Here is a 14,480-nt window from a genome sequence, read left to right on the forward strand (position 1 = left end):
AAGAATCAACACTATATTCTATTTATCTGTCTTCATAATTGAAACATGGGCAAAATAATCTAGCCTTAAAATATAGCTAAGAAGAGACCAGAATAATTTCCTAGACGGGGTCATCAATTATCATCATTTAGTAAGTCATCATTTATGACAGTTACTGATATTTATTTCCTATTCATGGCATCTCAGCCTACTTGGATTCACCCTTAATCCCTAGATTCGGGATTATATTGTTATTAAATTATGGTGATTAAAAGTCCATGACCATAGCATACAAATGAAGATTTTCATATAGATATAAGGAAATCTTGGTAATATTATATGCTATCTGAGTAAAGATAAACATTAAACAGAACCTGGAAAGGGTGTGTGTGCGTGTGTGTACGTGTGTGTGTTTTTAACCTAACCTTGATTATGTAAAGAAAATCCCCCATCTAAATGATAAAAGAAAAGAGCAACGCGTGTACAGTTTATTAGTGTTTTAAAATTAGTGAGTTAAACTGTCAAAGCTTTGATTTTCCTTTCATGTGTGTCTGGGCAGGTCTAAGCCTCAGGTAACGCCCTTTTTCCTTCTCTCTCTCTTACCTTTCTTTGCACCTGTCCACTGCAGGCTCCCAGGAGCTCTCAGGAGTCCAATTCTCCTCTTCGCTCCTTTTCTTCCTCCTACCCATCCCCTCTCTCCTCCCCCCGCCCGCCCCGCATTCCCTCCTCCCCCTCCCCCTTCTTCTATATACCTGCCAAGCTTGGCTCCTCTTAGCAGCGATCTATCACTGCGAAGCAGCTCACATCAAAGGCGGTGGCACGGCAGCAGCCGAACAGCATCACGGTTGGTTGTTTCCAAGACAGCCCCAAAGAGGGGCCTTGACTCCGTCTTCCCGAAGTTGCTGGCTAGCTTTGGCCAAGTGTGGGAATGATTTTTGCGGCTGCGTGGATAGAGAAGCATCAAGGGCCTCGTTTGGTTACTCGCGAAGAGCAAAAACGTGTTGAGAGGAGGCCGGTATAAGATTTCAAACAGAACCTCCCCAGCGCGCATGAAAGAACTTGATTAGCATATGTCAAGAGGACCCGCATATATAGTCGGTGTGTATGTACACGGGACTGTGATTTGATCAGTTCGCGGAGTGGGAGCCCTAGCCCCCAGCCCCAGCCCCAGCCTCAGTACTGGCAAGTGGCAGCTCTAGATGTTTCTGCAAAGCCCGCTGCAGACTCCCACCAGCCCAAGGAGAGAACCTCGCTCCGAAACAGAGGGAGCTTCCCAGCGCTCTCAGTGCAAAGTCCACTCAGCGACCTCCCAGGAGTAACCGGGCCTTAACTTTTTGCACTTGTTTTGCTCCCCCCCTCTCCCAGCCCTCCTTCCACCTCCCCAACCCCCCGCTACACTTTTTATTGGGGGAGGAAGGTGTCTTTTGTTTTCCGCACCCACCGCCTCTCCTGCTGGCCCCTCCATGGCTCCCTTGGCCGAGGTCGGGGGCTTCCTGGGCGGCCTGGAGGGCCTGGGCCAGCAGGTGGGCTCGCACTTCCTGCTGCCTCCCGCGGGGGAGCGGCCGCCGCTGCTGGGGGAGCGCCGGGGCGCGGCGGAGCGGGGCGCCCGCGGCGGGCCCGGGGCTGCGGAGCTCGCGCACCTGCACGGCATCCTGCGCCGCAGGCAGCTCTACTGCCGCACGGGCTTCCACCTGCAGATCCTCCCCGACGGCAGCGTGCAGGGCACCCGGCAGGACCACAGCCTCTTCGGTACGTACCGCTCCTCCGGCGCCTGCGCGGGGCGCTTTTCTCTCGGTCTCGGGCGGGAATCCCCCCAGGGACCTTTAGGGGACGAGGTGCTGGCTAGAGTGGACGGGCCGTGCAGCTGCAGGAACTGGACTTTGCCTGTCTGCCTGAGGTTTTCGGCGTCCTCTGGCTCGCTGCTGCGTGGGGTGGGGGCTTGGGGGGAACGGGAAGGGAAAGGCTGGGAGCCCCGCACACACCTTCCTGCCCTGCCCTTGGTGCAGCCCACGACAACCCAGACTTGCTTTCACCTAGTTCTCTTGCGTTCCGCGGGCAGCTACTTGTTTAAACGCTTCTGCTACTGCCTCGCGCCCCCACCCCCGCACTGTTCACTTAACAAAAAATAGCAAGTCGCATTCTGCTATTTCAACCTGTCCCATGGTGATGCAGCAGTTGATGAACTGCTGGCGGCGGGAGTGTGGGGGGGTAGTTTTTATACAGGGAGTGAGCATTTATGCAGCGAACTGTTCACCTGAGAGATAACAGATTAACTTTCCTTTGGACACTGTAGCTACTGTCTGGCTCACGAAGCTGTTCCTTAAAGTTCTTTTGGAGTGAGGGGGGATTATGGGGGATGACAAAAAAGGGGGGGTCTACCTGGCTACTGGTAGCATGCCCAGTTCTTCAGCCAAGATCCTCTTTAGAAATTGTGAAACAAGAAAGCAAAGATCATGGTATTGCCAGTAGGTAAGAGGAAATGGGGACGCGAAAGAAGATATGGGTGGGAACACATAGGCATATGTTTCAGAATACCTTCAGCAGAGCCTGGGGTTAAATGAAAGGCAAATTGTTAAAACATTACACTGGGAAATCATAAGGTTTTCTAAGGTTGATTAATCTCTAGATATGCAGCAACTACCCTCATCACTCTGAGTCTTCCTTTTCTTGCAGGGTTAAATTAGGTGATTGCTTTAAGGTGCGCTCTGATTCTAACCCAGATTCTAACCCCAGAATCTTTCCCAATTGCAAAGGTTTTCATTCCATGAGAGTTAAGGGACCTGGCACCCTTAGAGGATTTTGATGATCAAATCTCGGAGCCTCATTGGAGAGATTAATAGTACTTCTTTTTTTTTAAAAAAATCATTTATTAGGAGAAGTCTGAAAGACTTAGTTTTTTACCTTCCTTACTTAGCACTAAGGAATTCTTTGAGACTTCTCTAAATGACCCTCTCTTATCTTGTCCTCATCTGCTTGTTTTTATACTCTCATTCCTTTTTGGACTTGTAGTACCCATTAAAACTTTTGAGAAGTGTAAATCTCAGTTGGAGGGGCAGTTGTAACTCTGGATATAGAAATGACCATGTGGTGGTCATTTGGTAGCACTTAAAGGCTTAGAAAATTAACTTTTTAAAACCCATATGTTTACAGCTTCCACTGATCTCATCCAAATTCCCAGTGACAATGAGTCAGGAGTGTCATGACCTAGTGGCCTACGTTGGGGTCACTTTTGGAAATGGTTTCTAAATTGAGGTGGCTGAGATTCCCATGATTCTCCAGAACTTTGCTGACTGACGCCAGGTGGCTCAGTTCTTTTGCCTTTGAGTTTCTGTGCTCTCATTACAAAAAAAAGTCTTACAGCTACCTGGAAGATTTAGAAATGGATACAAATGTGGTGATGATTATAAGTGGAGCAGATTGAAGCTAAGCTTAGGTAATATAATCTTCTTGAGATACATAGTGACTAGCCTTTGAAAGTCTTTTAGTACCCTTGCAATTCAGCTGAAGTCTCTCCAAGGACATTTCCTTCTTTCACTTTGTCTCCTTATAAGAATGGCCCTATGCTAAGAGATTAGTGAATAATTGGAGGCCTGATAGCATTCATTAAGATGGCACTTAAATCCATTCCTTAAGAATTGATGCTGCCTATCAGAATTGCCATCTCACTAGCACTTATTTTACACTAGATATTTGTATAATTATCTAGTAATTGCAAAAGTATGACCTAGTCTAATTTTGTGCTGATTTAAATCACTCTACATTGGGAAACTGATATCAGAACAAAATATTTACTGTTTTACAAAGGGAAGATAACCCAGATTAGTCAGGTGGCTTAAAGGAGTAAACAGTGTCTCTGATGTGTTATAGTGCATCCTAGTGGCCACTGATAGTGTAGGGATCTCAATGAACTGGGGGCAATGTCAGCAAGGATAAAATTTATGCTCAGCCTGTGAACACTATATATTCTTCTCTATTGAACTTTTCTGATGCTGTAATGATTAATTACCAAATTATTTTTCTTTTAAACTCATTTCTGTATTATCAAAGCAAGAATTTTGAAAAGGGTTAAGATGGGCTACTTGAGATATTCAAGTAAATGACATTCTTGAGGGTCTAAATTACCTTAGCATGATTAAATTTTTTAAAAAATCAAAATTTGTGTTAAAAATTTCAAAACCACATCAATAGAATATCACTAAAAAAGGTCTCAAAGAGGTTAAAATAATTTCCTATCTGGGTAGTTCTAAATTTATAAGAATTTTTCTACACAGTGTACAGTAGGAAGACTTTACCTAATACGTAAACATGGAATCATTACTTAAAAAAAACTTTAGCCTGAGATCAAACATATTCCTTTAAAGACTTTTCCTTTATTCTCCCCTATTCTCCATAGATTTGTCTGATGTGGTTGCATTGTGGGTTGACTCACCTGTTTATTATGATTTTGAAAGAAGCTGGCTTTGAAAATGATACCAGAAAGACAAAGTACCTGCAAGTCTTTTTATGGGACACTGGGCATTAGAAAATCTATCTAAAATCTGTGATTACCTCTTAAGGAAAGTTTTTTATGTCTACCCTTTGTTAAGGAATTAGCTTAGTTGCCACCTCATATTATAAATAAGAAAGACTTGTCAAATCTCATTTAAGAATCAAATGATTACAAATTACTATGTGGTATACTATTTCCTTGAGGAGAAAAAGGATCAGAATTAAAAAGTGTGGCTAAAATCTTTAAGAGGAACAAAAAAAAAAAACACCTAACTCTGTTCCCATCAACCCCCATGAGCCATTGCAAAGTTACTTATGCAAGGTTATGTATGAGGTTTTGAGTGTTGCTTGATATAATTGAAATTGTTTAATATAATTACTCTGAGACCATATACCATTTCTTATTTTTCTATAACTACAATTTTGACAAGATAACAGCATTATCTTAAAGAGTAAAATATAGGTGCTTTACTCTTGTTTGTTAGAAATTAAAAAATTTTGTCTTTTGTAAGATCTCTTACATGGAAATGATACATAATTTATTGTATCTAAAAACTGTCTCTATTATACATTCCAATCATTTAATCAGTTCCTGTTCTTTGAAGGAGAATAGCATCTTAATGAAAATAAGATACTTAAAAGAATTAAATTACATCAACAATAGTACACTTTTCAATTAGAATTGCGTTCAGCACAGCTCAAGTAGTTACATATATGTAAGTATATCCTGGATGAAATTATTACCTTTCACCAATCATGTTGGGCTCTATGGTTTGGTTTCCTTTTATATTTAGGAACCATGATTTGCAATACCCTTTGTTTGATTTTTGGGTATGCCTGCTGATGCTCAGAACCTACTTCTGGCTTTGCCCTCAGGGATCATTCCTGGCAGGGTACGGGGAACCATACAGGGTTCTGGGGATCTAACCTGGGTGGCAGCTGGCAAGGCAAGAGCCCTGCTCTCTTTACTATCACTCTACATCCAATTTGCAATACTGTTAATAGTTATATTTCAGGTCTACTATGTTGCCACACTAGACTTACCACCAGAGTATCTGCCTCCCTCTACCACTATCTCCAGTATTGAGATTAGTATTTGCTTTTCCCCAATTTCAATATTTGTCATTATAATGACTATATTTTAGATTCTTCCTGTAATTTAAAAAAGTCTTCTAGTTTAGACTTACAATTAAGGACACAGACTCCTTTCAAGTCACATATAGATTATTGAATAGTACATGACACTAGAAGATCCTTGATAACTTTAGTCATCTACATGATCCAATTGTTTGAAGAGCTCATTGGGATTCTTAATAATTCATGTTGAGCTTTAAGAATGTATTTTGGACAAAGGCTCTGGACAGAATTAAACCCACCACATAAACAAATTGTTACATATTGTTTTCTCTTGGCCTTGGGAACATCATGTATCTAAACAGGAACTTGTACAATAAATCAAGAATAAGATTCCGGGCTGGAAAGGCGGTGCAGGAGGAAAGGCACTTGGCCTGTTTGTGTCTGACCCCGCTTCTAATCTCCAGTACCACATATGATCCCCTGAGTTGAGATAATTCCTGAGCACACAACCAACAGCAGCCCTAAAGCACTACAAGATACCTGCTCCGCCCTCCCACCCCCACACACATACATACATGAAATGAGCCAAAATGGTACACATTGACATCATTTGTGAATGAAACTTAAACATTTGTGAAGGGGTGAAGATAAAAGTCTATTGAGGAAAGCAATTCCAACCAAATCATGCCTATATTAAAAAAATATTTTATCATTTTAGGCACCATGATTTACAGATCTGAACATTATTTCAGGCATGCGATGTTCCTACTCCAGTAGGAACCAGTTTATCCATTGATAAATGTAAATGATTTAAAGAACTTATTCACAGCAAAAGTATACTTGTATGCTAATTTCTTAATATTTAATCATCTTATTCATTTATTATATAAATATACATATATATTATACATATATTATACATAAAATCTTTTAAATTTTTAACTATAAAATTTATTTTTGAGAATCACATGACAGGAAATAGAGCACTGCATTATCTATAAAGTTTTGAAACTACTTTACCATCCTTAAGCAGTTTCTTCATAGTAGGAGACTAACACCCAAGAACAGTAGAAACACGGGTCAGGAGAACTGGTCCATGGTTGGAAACTTGCCACAAGTGTTGATGGGGAGGGTAGTTAGGATAGAAAAGGGGCCACTATGACAATGATAGTTGGAAATAATCACTCTGGACAAGAGTCCACTTGTCTAATAATTTTTAAATATATGTACTGATCCATATAATTCTCTGGACAAGAACTGAGTGCTGAAAGTAGATAAAGGGATATAGATGATAATCTTTCAGTGCCTGTATTACAAAAGGAAATGCCCAAAAGGAAAGAGAGAGAGGGAGACAGAGAGAGAGAAGAAAAGTGCCTGTCCTAGAGGCAGGCTGGAGGTGGGAGTAAGGAGTAGAGAAACTGGGGACATTGGTAGTGGGAAATATAAACTGGTGAAGGTATTGGTGTTAAAACATTGTATAACTGAAACCAAATCATGAACTACTTTGTAACGAAATCTCTTGGAGATTCATTAAAAAAAATTAAATAAAAAAAAGCAGTAGTTTCCTGAAGTATAAGCCTTTTGTTTAGGCTCAGAAGATGTGTTCAAATGTTTGTTCTATTAATTTGAAACGTCATATACGTAGGCAAGTCAATAAACCTGCTTGAGTCATAGTTACTTTATATGCAAATTGGGGATAATAACATATTCCATACATATCTTAGGGGATTATTTTTCAGGACCAGATGTATAATGTAAGTAGACAGCCATTATAAACTGTAGGATACTGATATACTCACATGGTGAGAGCTTGAGGGAAAGATAGAGTAATTCACAGAAGCATAAGCAAAACAAAACAATAGACATAGTTATAATTAACTAATGATATCACAGGGAATTAAGAACACAAACATTATATAGCTAATTTATGATAATAGCTTAACTTGTTGAATGCCAAAATGTATTCACTCTTACAACTATTTATTGTGAAAATTTCAATTTGCAAATGAGGAAGTTAAAGTTCAGAGAAGACAATGATTTGCTTAATCGGATTAGCTGGATTTATTCAACTGGAATTCAAGCTCATCAACTTTAAAGTTTTACACACTTATAATTGTATCATTTTCCTTTTCAGTTTTTTCTAATCTGTAAAATAGGAGGCTAACAATAATAATAAATTTTTTCAAGTTTTATTAAAAACCTTCATGCTGCACCATTATATTGAACAATATTGGTAACATACTATTTGGATGATTCTTATTAGTCACATGTATATTAATAGATGTAATTTTTTTTTAATTCAGGTATCTTGGAATTCATCAGTGTGGCAGTGGGACTCGTCAGTATTAGAGGTGTGGACAGTGGTCTTTACCTTGGAATGAACGACAAAGGAGAATTGTATGGATCAGTACGTATATTTAAAAATTATTATAATTATATTGTAATATAATTTTTAAATTAATATTTAAAAATATTGTAATTTTTAAATTAAAAAAATTTAAAATATTGTAATTATGACTATCCATTTTGTCTACCTATAATGTATGTGAAAAATGCTATGTAAATTTTGAAAAAGTCTATATACTGCAAAATTTCCTTATATTTGAATAATAATATAGTAACATTTAATTAGTTCACTAGATCTTCCTACCATATTCTGACTCTTTCTGCTTTCCTTCATATTTTGTTCCTTTCTACTAGAAACAGGAAACAATCTTTTTTTCCCTTTACTACATTAGATTGCCAAGTTTGAGTCCATTAACCCTTATAATTCACTTATTGTAAACTTTCTTTACCATAATCATCTTGGTATTCATCTTGGTAATCAACCATGGCTGAGTACATATGGCTTATTTGTTTAGCCTACAGAAACACCTGATCCCTGATTACTACCAGGTGTGGCCCCCAAAACAGAATTACAAAAATTAAAAAAAATTGGTAAGGTGAATGGTGTGCTTCTTGTATAAAATCATATCTCGAAGTCAGTGTTTCTGTAAGCTTTTCTAAAGAGAATTCATTTTTATTATTTAGTAGATGACACTACCTAGCATGTTCTTTTCTTAAATTAACAGATTAAAGTTTAAATTAATCTGCGTGTCTCAGGACACTGAGAAAAGTTGGTTTTAGTATTTCAATGAATATAATATCTTTTATATGGACAAGGCTTGTCTTTCTTAGACTTTCTTAGCTCAGAAAAAAGAAAAGTAGTGTGTAATAGTTACAAGATGATTAAAAGAGAAAAACATATAATCTTTATTCTATATGTGCTAGATTAAAAAATTATAGTCATTTCCTTAGTTAATACACACTCAGGTTTGTAAAACAAGAAATGAGAAATGACTGCCTTTACTATATTTTCCTAACAGTAATATTCAGACTAAAGTTAATCATGGGGAATATATGATAAAAATAATGGGGGGAAAATATATGATTTGGGATGATCCTGAAGGAATTGGGATGTAGAAAGATTTTGAAACATGTCAAGCTGAAAGCAGGGGCTTGATATGCAAAATGTTCTTGCAGATTAGAACAAAAGAAACTTTAGGCCTGATTGGTGCTGCTGGTGGTTGGAGGGAGAAATATGGAGAATGAGAAAGTTCAGGATATTTACTGTCTCTGAAAATAAAATTGAGAATTAACATTGAGATAAAAACATTTTAAACTAAACTGATGAATTGAATACCTAGGAGAAGAATTCTAGAAATATAAGACCTAAGTCAAAATAAAGAAAAAGCAATAAACATTTTTTTTGAAAAGAATATAATCATAAGCAAATAAATAAAAATAAGTTGTTGAGGCTTTTCTAAGGCAATTCTTTTGAATGTGCTTTTTAATGGTACTTACCTTCTCTCTTTTTAGGAGAAGCTTACTGCTGAATGCATCTTTAGGGAGCAATTTGAAGAGAACTGGTATAATACTTATTCATCAAACATATATAAACATGGAGATACTGGCCGAAGGTATTTTGTGGCACTTAACAAAGATGGAACTCCAAGAGACGGTGCCAGATCTAAAAGACATCAAAAATTTACACATTTCCTGCCTAGACCAGTGGACCCAGAAAGAGTTCCTGAACTATACAAGGATATACTAATGTACAGTTGAAATGTGATAGTGTCCTTCCTGAAGAATCTACCATAATCATTCTTTCAGCTCACACTTTCATCATAAAACAAGTAACCCAGGAAGACATTCAGAATGTTACAGTTTCTGTTTTCTACCAGAAGAATGCATTTGGAAAGAACATTGAGAAAACACCAAAAAATATTGACTTAAAGTATCCCAAGTTCTCTCTAGGTGGTTTAAGTTCCAAAGCAACACCAGCTCAATTCTTTCCACCAGAATGAAGCTGAAAAATTATTAAATTACGGATATGGGAACTCCACCTAGTTTGCTGCTGGTGCCTCACTTTCTGGATTATGTTTACTTGACAAATTACACTAAAAAGAGATACTTCACGTTGAAGAAATGGATTGACATAGTTAAGCAAAGACTATTGCTATAAGAATTCTAAGAACCTTATAGTATTTTGCAGGTTATGGCATCTCACGTAAAAAACCTGGGTAAAACATGGACTATAAAACATGCAACATCAAGATATAACATTTTTAAAAGGATGGACCTATTTATACATTTTCAATTTGCAAATATTTATTATATATATTTATTTATTAAAGAGTTTATTTTTTACTGGTATATGAAGATAATACAGAGAGTAAAGAAACAACAGAATTGCTTTATTGTGCCATTGTTTGGTTATGGTTTCTTGAGTTGGAAAGAAGACATCATCCTTACACCACATTAAACATACACTGCAATCTTGAATTTCTGTTTAAAAATAAATTATACATAGATTATAAGTTCTTCAGGTACATTCTAAACACAATATTGGTTCCTTTAGCCTAGAAAAAAAGTCCTACTAATTTGTATCCAATTCAGCACACCTTCAAAAAAAAATTAAATATTTTTGTATTAAGTTTTGGCTTCATTGCTTTTTAGGTTAAAGTTATTTTACTTACCAACAGAGTTTCAAAATGACAAAATTCTAAATTCCCTAGAGAAAACTTCAGTATTTAGAGAGTTTTAGTATGGAGTGATAGCACAGTGGGTAAGGCGTTTTCCTTGCACGTGGCTGACCTGGGTTCGATTCCTCTGCCCCACATGGCAGAGCCTGGCAAGCTACCCGTGGTGTATTTGATATGCCAAAAACAGTAACAATAAGTCTCACAATGGAGACATTATTGGTGCCCGCTCGAGCAAATTGATGAGCAGCGGGATAACAGTGATCCCAAACTAAAAGGCAACTCATGCTGACTTCTTTTCTTTTTTAATTTTTAAAATTTTTATTGAATCACTGTGAGATAGTTACAAGCTTTCATGTTTGGGTTACAATCACACAATGATCAAACACCCATCTCTCCATCAGTGCACATTCCCCACCACCAATATCCCCGGTATATCCCCCCCTTCCCACTCTCCCCCTGCCTCCATGGTAGATAATATTCCCTATTCTCTCTCTCTACTTTGGGGCATTATGGCTTGCAACACAGTCACTGAGAGGTCATCATGTTTGTTCCATTATCTACTTTCGGCACGCATGTCCCTTCCCGACTGATTCCTCCAGCTATCATTTTCTTAGTGAGCCCTTCTCTATTCCATCCACCTTCTCCCCTCCGCTCATGAAGCAGTCTTCCAACTATGGGACAATCCTCCTGGCCCTGTATCTATTGTCCTTGACTTATTTTCTAGATTTACTGTGGAAAATAACATTGCTTAGACACACTATGGTCTAGGAAGAATTTGTTGCTTTGGAAGTACAGTGGATAATGGTATGGCCCCATCTACCAATCTAAATCTGGAAGGTTTTCCGTTTTAACTCTTATTAAATCTTAATACTCAATATTGATGAAAGACTTTATCATCATCATCATCATCATCATCATCATCATCATCATCATCATCCCATTGACCATTGATTTTCTCGAGCAGTCTCAGTAAGGTCTCCATTCGTTCTAGCCCTGAGATTTTAGAAGCCTCTCTTTACTCTTCCTTCCCGACGGTACCACATTGGAGGCTCTATCAGGGCCAGGGGAATGAGATCCATCATTGTTACTGGTTTTGGCATATGAATACGCCACAGAGAGTTTGCCAGGCTCTCCCATGCGGGCAGGAATCTCTCGGTAGCTTGCCAGACTCTCCAAGAGGGAGAACTAGGCTATAAGATGTCTAGGCTTCGAGAACTTGCTTTTATAGTCTCTGGATGCTGGCTGTTGATGGGATTACACAGCACTGGGGGCAATTATATGCGTGATAATAGATGTCATTAAAAATTGTAGAGGTAGCCCCTACATCATGGAATTTTATGTCCAGTGAGGTGAATAGGTGTTAAATAAGCAAATTATGAAAAACTTATAAAAACATTGTGAATTGTTATTTGCTCTATGAGAAAAACCAATGTTCAAACAGGAAAAAGAATAAATTTATATAAAATAGTGTTAATCAGGGAAGACTTCGCTGAAAATCTGACATTTCTAATGAGCACTGAATTAGGAGAAGCAGCTAGGCAAATGAGACAATTAATGGTTTTGGGAAGAGGAAATAGTGAATATAGACCCTAATGTGGAAAAAAAGGCTTTATGACTAGAGTTTTATGAGCAATTGAGAAAGAAGAACAGATGAGTTTAGAAAGCCATGCAAATACATATACTATAGGTTCTGAAGTTCCTAGAAACTTGCTATTGGGGATGAGGTATGGTAATTCTCAACCTAGGGAATTTGATAAAATTCTGATTATAAAATGCATCCCCAGAGACTGTTGTGTAAATATGGAGTCAGAAAATTTACATTTTGAATAGGTTTCCAGGTAATGTTAATCAGTTGGTGCTCAGATTACACTTTGAGAACCAGTAATCTATGGCATAGCTTCTCAAGCTTTTTGTACAGTTGCTTGGAGTTTCTTGGTAAAAGATGATCTCTAAGCTTTAGTTTTACAGTGGAGTTGGAGAGATTTTACATTTCCAACAACATTCCATACTTTCAGTGTCTAGACACCAGTTTTGTATACTGTGAGCCAAGATCCCACAAAGTTGTGTAACGATGAGATTGTGAAAAATTGGAAAATGGTAAAAGATTTGTGAGTGTCCAATGACCAAAAGTTAATTCAAAATCAAATTTTTAATAAGTCTGAGGTATTTCTGGCAGTCTTTATCCATGTTTTACTTCTCAGGTGGTCTAGACCAGTGTTTAAATCTGCAAACATGGGGGCAACAATATGATACTAGTGAGCTCGTAGAAAGGGGCCACAGGAAGGAAGCAAAATTGGAAAGGCCCATGGTTGGAAAAAGACAGAAAAACATTTGTCTCAACCCAACCACATTTTAAACAACAAGACTGCTGTTTTATTGTCATCGAGATGTATTCCTGTTAATTCAGCTTCTATTGAACAACTTATAGTTTCTAAGTGAAATAAAGGTAGGGAGTTCACGATAGGACTTAATAAAGTTATTGGGAATGTGGCATGTTTCTGGAAGGAGTTGTATGTGTTGAGAGTGTATAGGGTGCGAGATGGAAGCAAAATGTTTCAGTCCATCACTGTGATCACTGTGATCCCGTTGTTTGTTGATTTACTCTCGAGGGCACCAGTAACATCTCTTCCTCCCAGCCCTGAGATTTTAGCAGCCTCTCCTTACTCGTCCTTGCCAATGATTGGAGGCTCTTTCAGGGTCAGAAGAATGAGACCTATCATTACTTTTTTTGGCACATCAAATACACCATGGGTAGCTTGCCAGGCTCTGCCCATGCAGCAGGATACTCTTGGTAGTTTGCCAGGCTCTCTGAGAGATACGTGTGAACTCCATCAAATATGGTGTGTTAACTATGGAAAATGGGTAGGAACTGTCTTATAATGTGTCTGGAAAGTGGCCTGGAGTGTGGCGGCAGTTGGGTAGTGGAGGTCGGCTGCTGGGGCTGGGTCCCTTGGGGCAGGGAGGGTTCTCACTTACTCCTCTGGGGCACCCCGAGTCAAAACAGCCTGGCATGGAGTCCCTTCAGTCCATAGACTTCTGATTATATGGAGGTGCTGAAGTAGTAAATATGGTTTATCACTTAGACTTTGGTAATCTTGAGGATGGAATTATTTCTATTTTTACTTTTATTTGAGGATTTATTTTTAAAAAAACTAAGTTTAATGTTTGACACCTATATGAACACCTACATGAACAAAAGCATTGTTTTTCACTTCTTTAGCAAAATGATGCAGGTGTTGAAGTTTGAAAAATGGAGAAGTCTTACTGGGGCACACTACTTTGGTGTTCCCCCCCGCCTTTCTGTCCTTTTTGTTTTTGGGCCACACCAGGTGGTGCTCAGGATTTACTCCTGGCTCTGTGCTCATGAATGACTCCTTGTGGTACTCAGGGGACCATATGCAGTGCCATGGATTGAACTGAGGTTTAGCTGCATGCAAAACAAGTGCCCATAACCTCTTGTTCTATCTTTCTGCTCCACCCTGCTCCTTCACTTTTCTTTCTTGGTGGTTTAAGCCACCCCTGACTTTGTGCTCTCAAGGCTTACTCCTTGTTCAGTGCTCAGGTCTCACCCCTGCTGCCCCTGAGGATGGTGTTGAAGATAACTCAGGCCAGCCACGTGCAAGGCAAGCACCTCTTCTACCTTACTATCTCTCCACCTGGCTGCTTCAGCTTTGTGAAAGACTTCCATAGTATATGTTACCCGGAACTGAAAGCTGCCCAGAAGAGGTTCACTTTTCCTACAGAAGACAAAAAGCGAAGCATTCTGTGTCTGATTTGCTGCAACTGTTAGTGAATGCACAAGGTTTTCCTCATGAATGGTAATAGCTTCTTAGCTTTATGTCAGTTTGGTTTACAAAATCTTTCCCAGAAAGCATGTTCTATTTTCTTTTTTTTTTCTTTAGGCAAAATGCT

The 14,480-nt window shown here is 38.7% G+C and overlaps 1 protein-coding gene across 1 annotated transcript; it reads left to right on the plus strand.

Annotated features, from left to right (window-relative positions):
- The first annotated feature begins 1,442 nt into the window (after positions 1–1,442).
- FGF20 (fibroblast growth factor 20) lies at positions 1,443–10,261 on the plus strand. Its single transcript, XM_004610324.2, has 3 exons — positions 1,443–1,728; positions 7,848–7,951; positions 9,403–10,261. The coding sequence occupies exons 1-3, from the start codon at positions 1,443–1,445 to the stop codon at positions 9,646–9,648; spliced, it is 636 nt and encodes a 211-aa protein (XP_004610381.1). The 3' UTR covers positions 9,649–10,261.
- The last annotated feature ends 4,219 nt before the right edge of the window (positions 10,262–14,480 follow it).

Source organism: Sorex araneus, chromosome 1 (genome assembly GCF_027595985.1).
Source record: "Sorex araneus isolate mSorAra2 chromosome 1, mSorAra2.pri, whole genome shotgun sequence".
Lineage (NCBI taxonomy): Eukaryota > Metazoa > Chordata > Mammalia > Eulipotyphla > Soricidae > Sorex > Sorex araneus.

Excerpts from the sequence above, each read along its gene's own strand:
- FGF20 (XM_004610324.2), top strand. The coding sequence starts at position 1,443 with ATGGCTCCCTTGGCCGAGGTCGGGGGCTTCCTGGGCGGCCTGGAGGGC. Across the intron at positions 1,729-7,847 it reads GCAGGACCACAGCCTCTTCG|GTATCTTGGAATTCATCAGT; the intron begins GTACGTACCGCT and ends TTTTTAATTCAG. Across the intron at positions 7,952-9,402 it reads AAGGAGAATTGTATGGATCA|GAGAAGCTTACTGCTGAATG; the intron begins GTACGTATATTT and ends CTCTCTTTTTAG.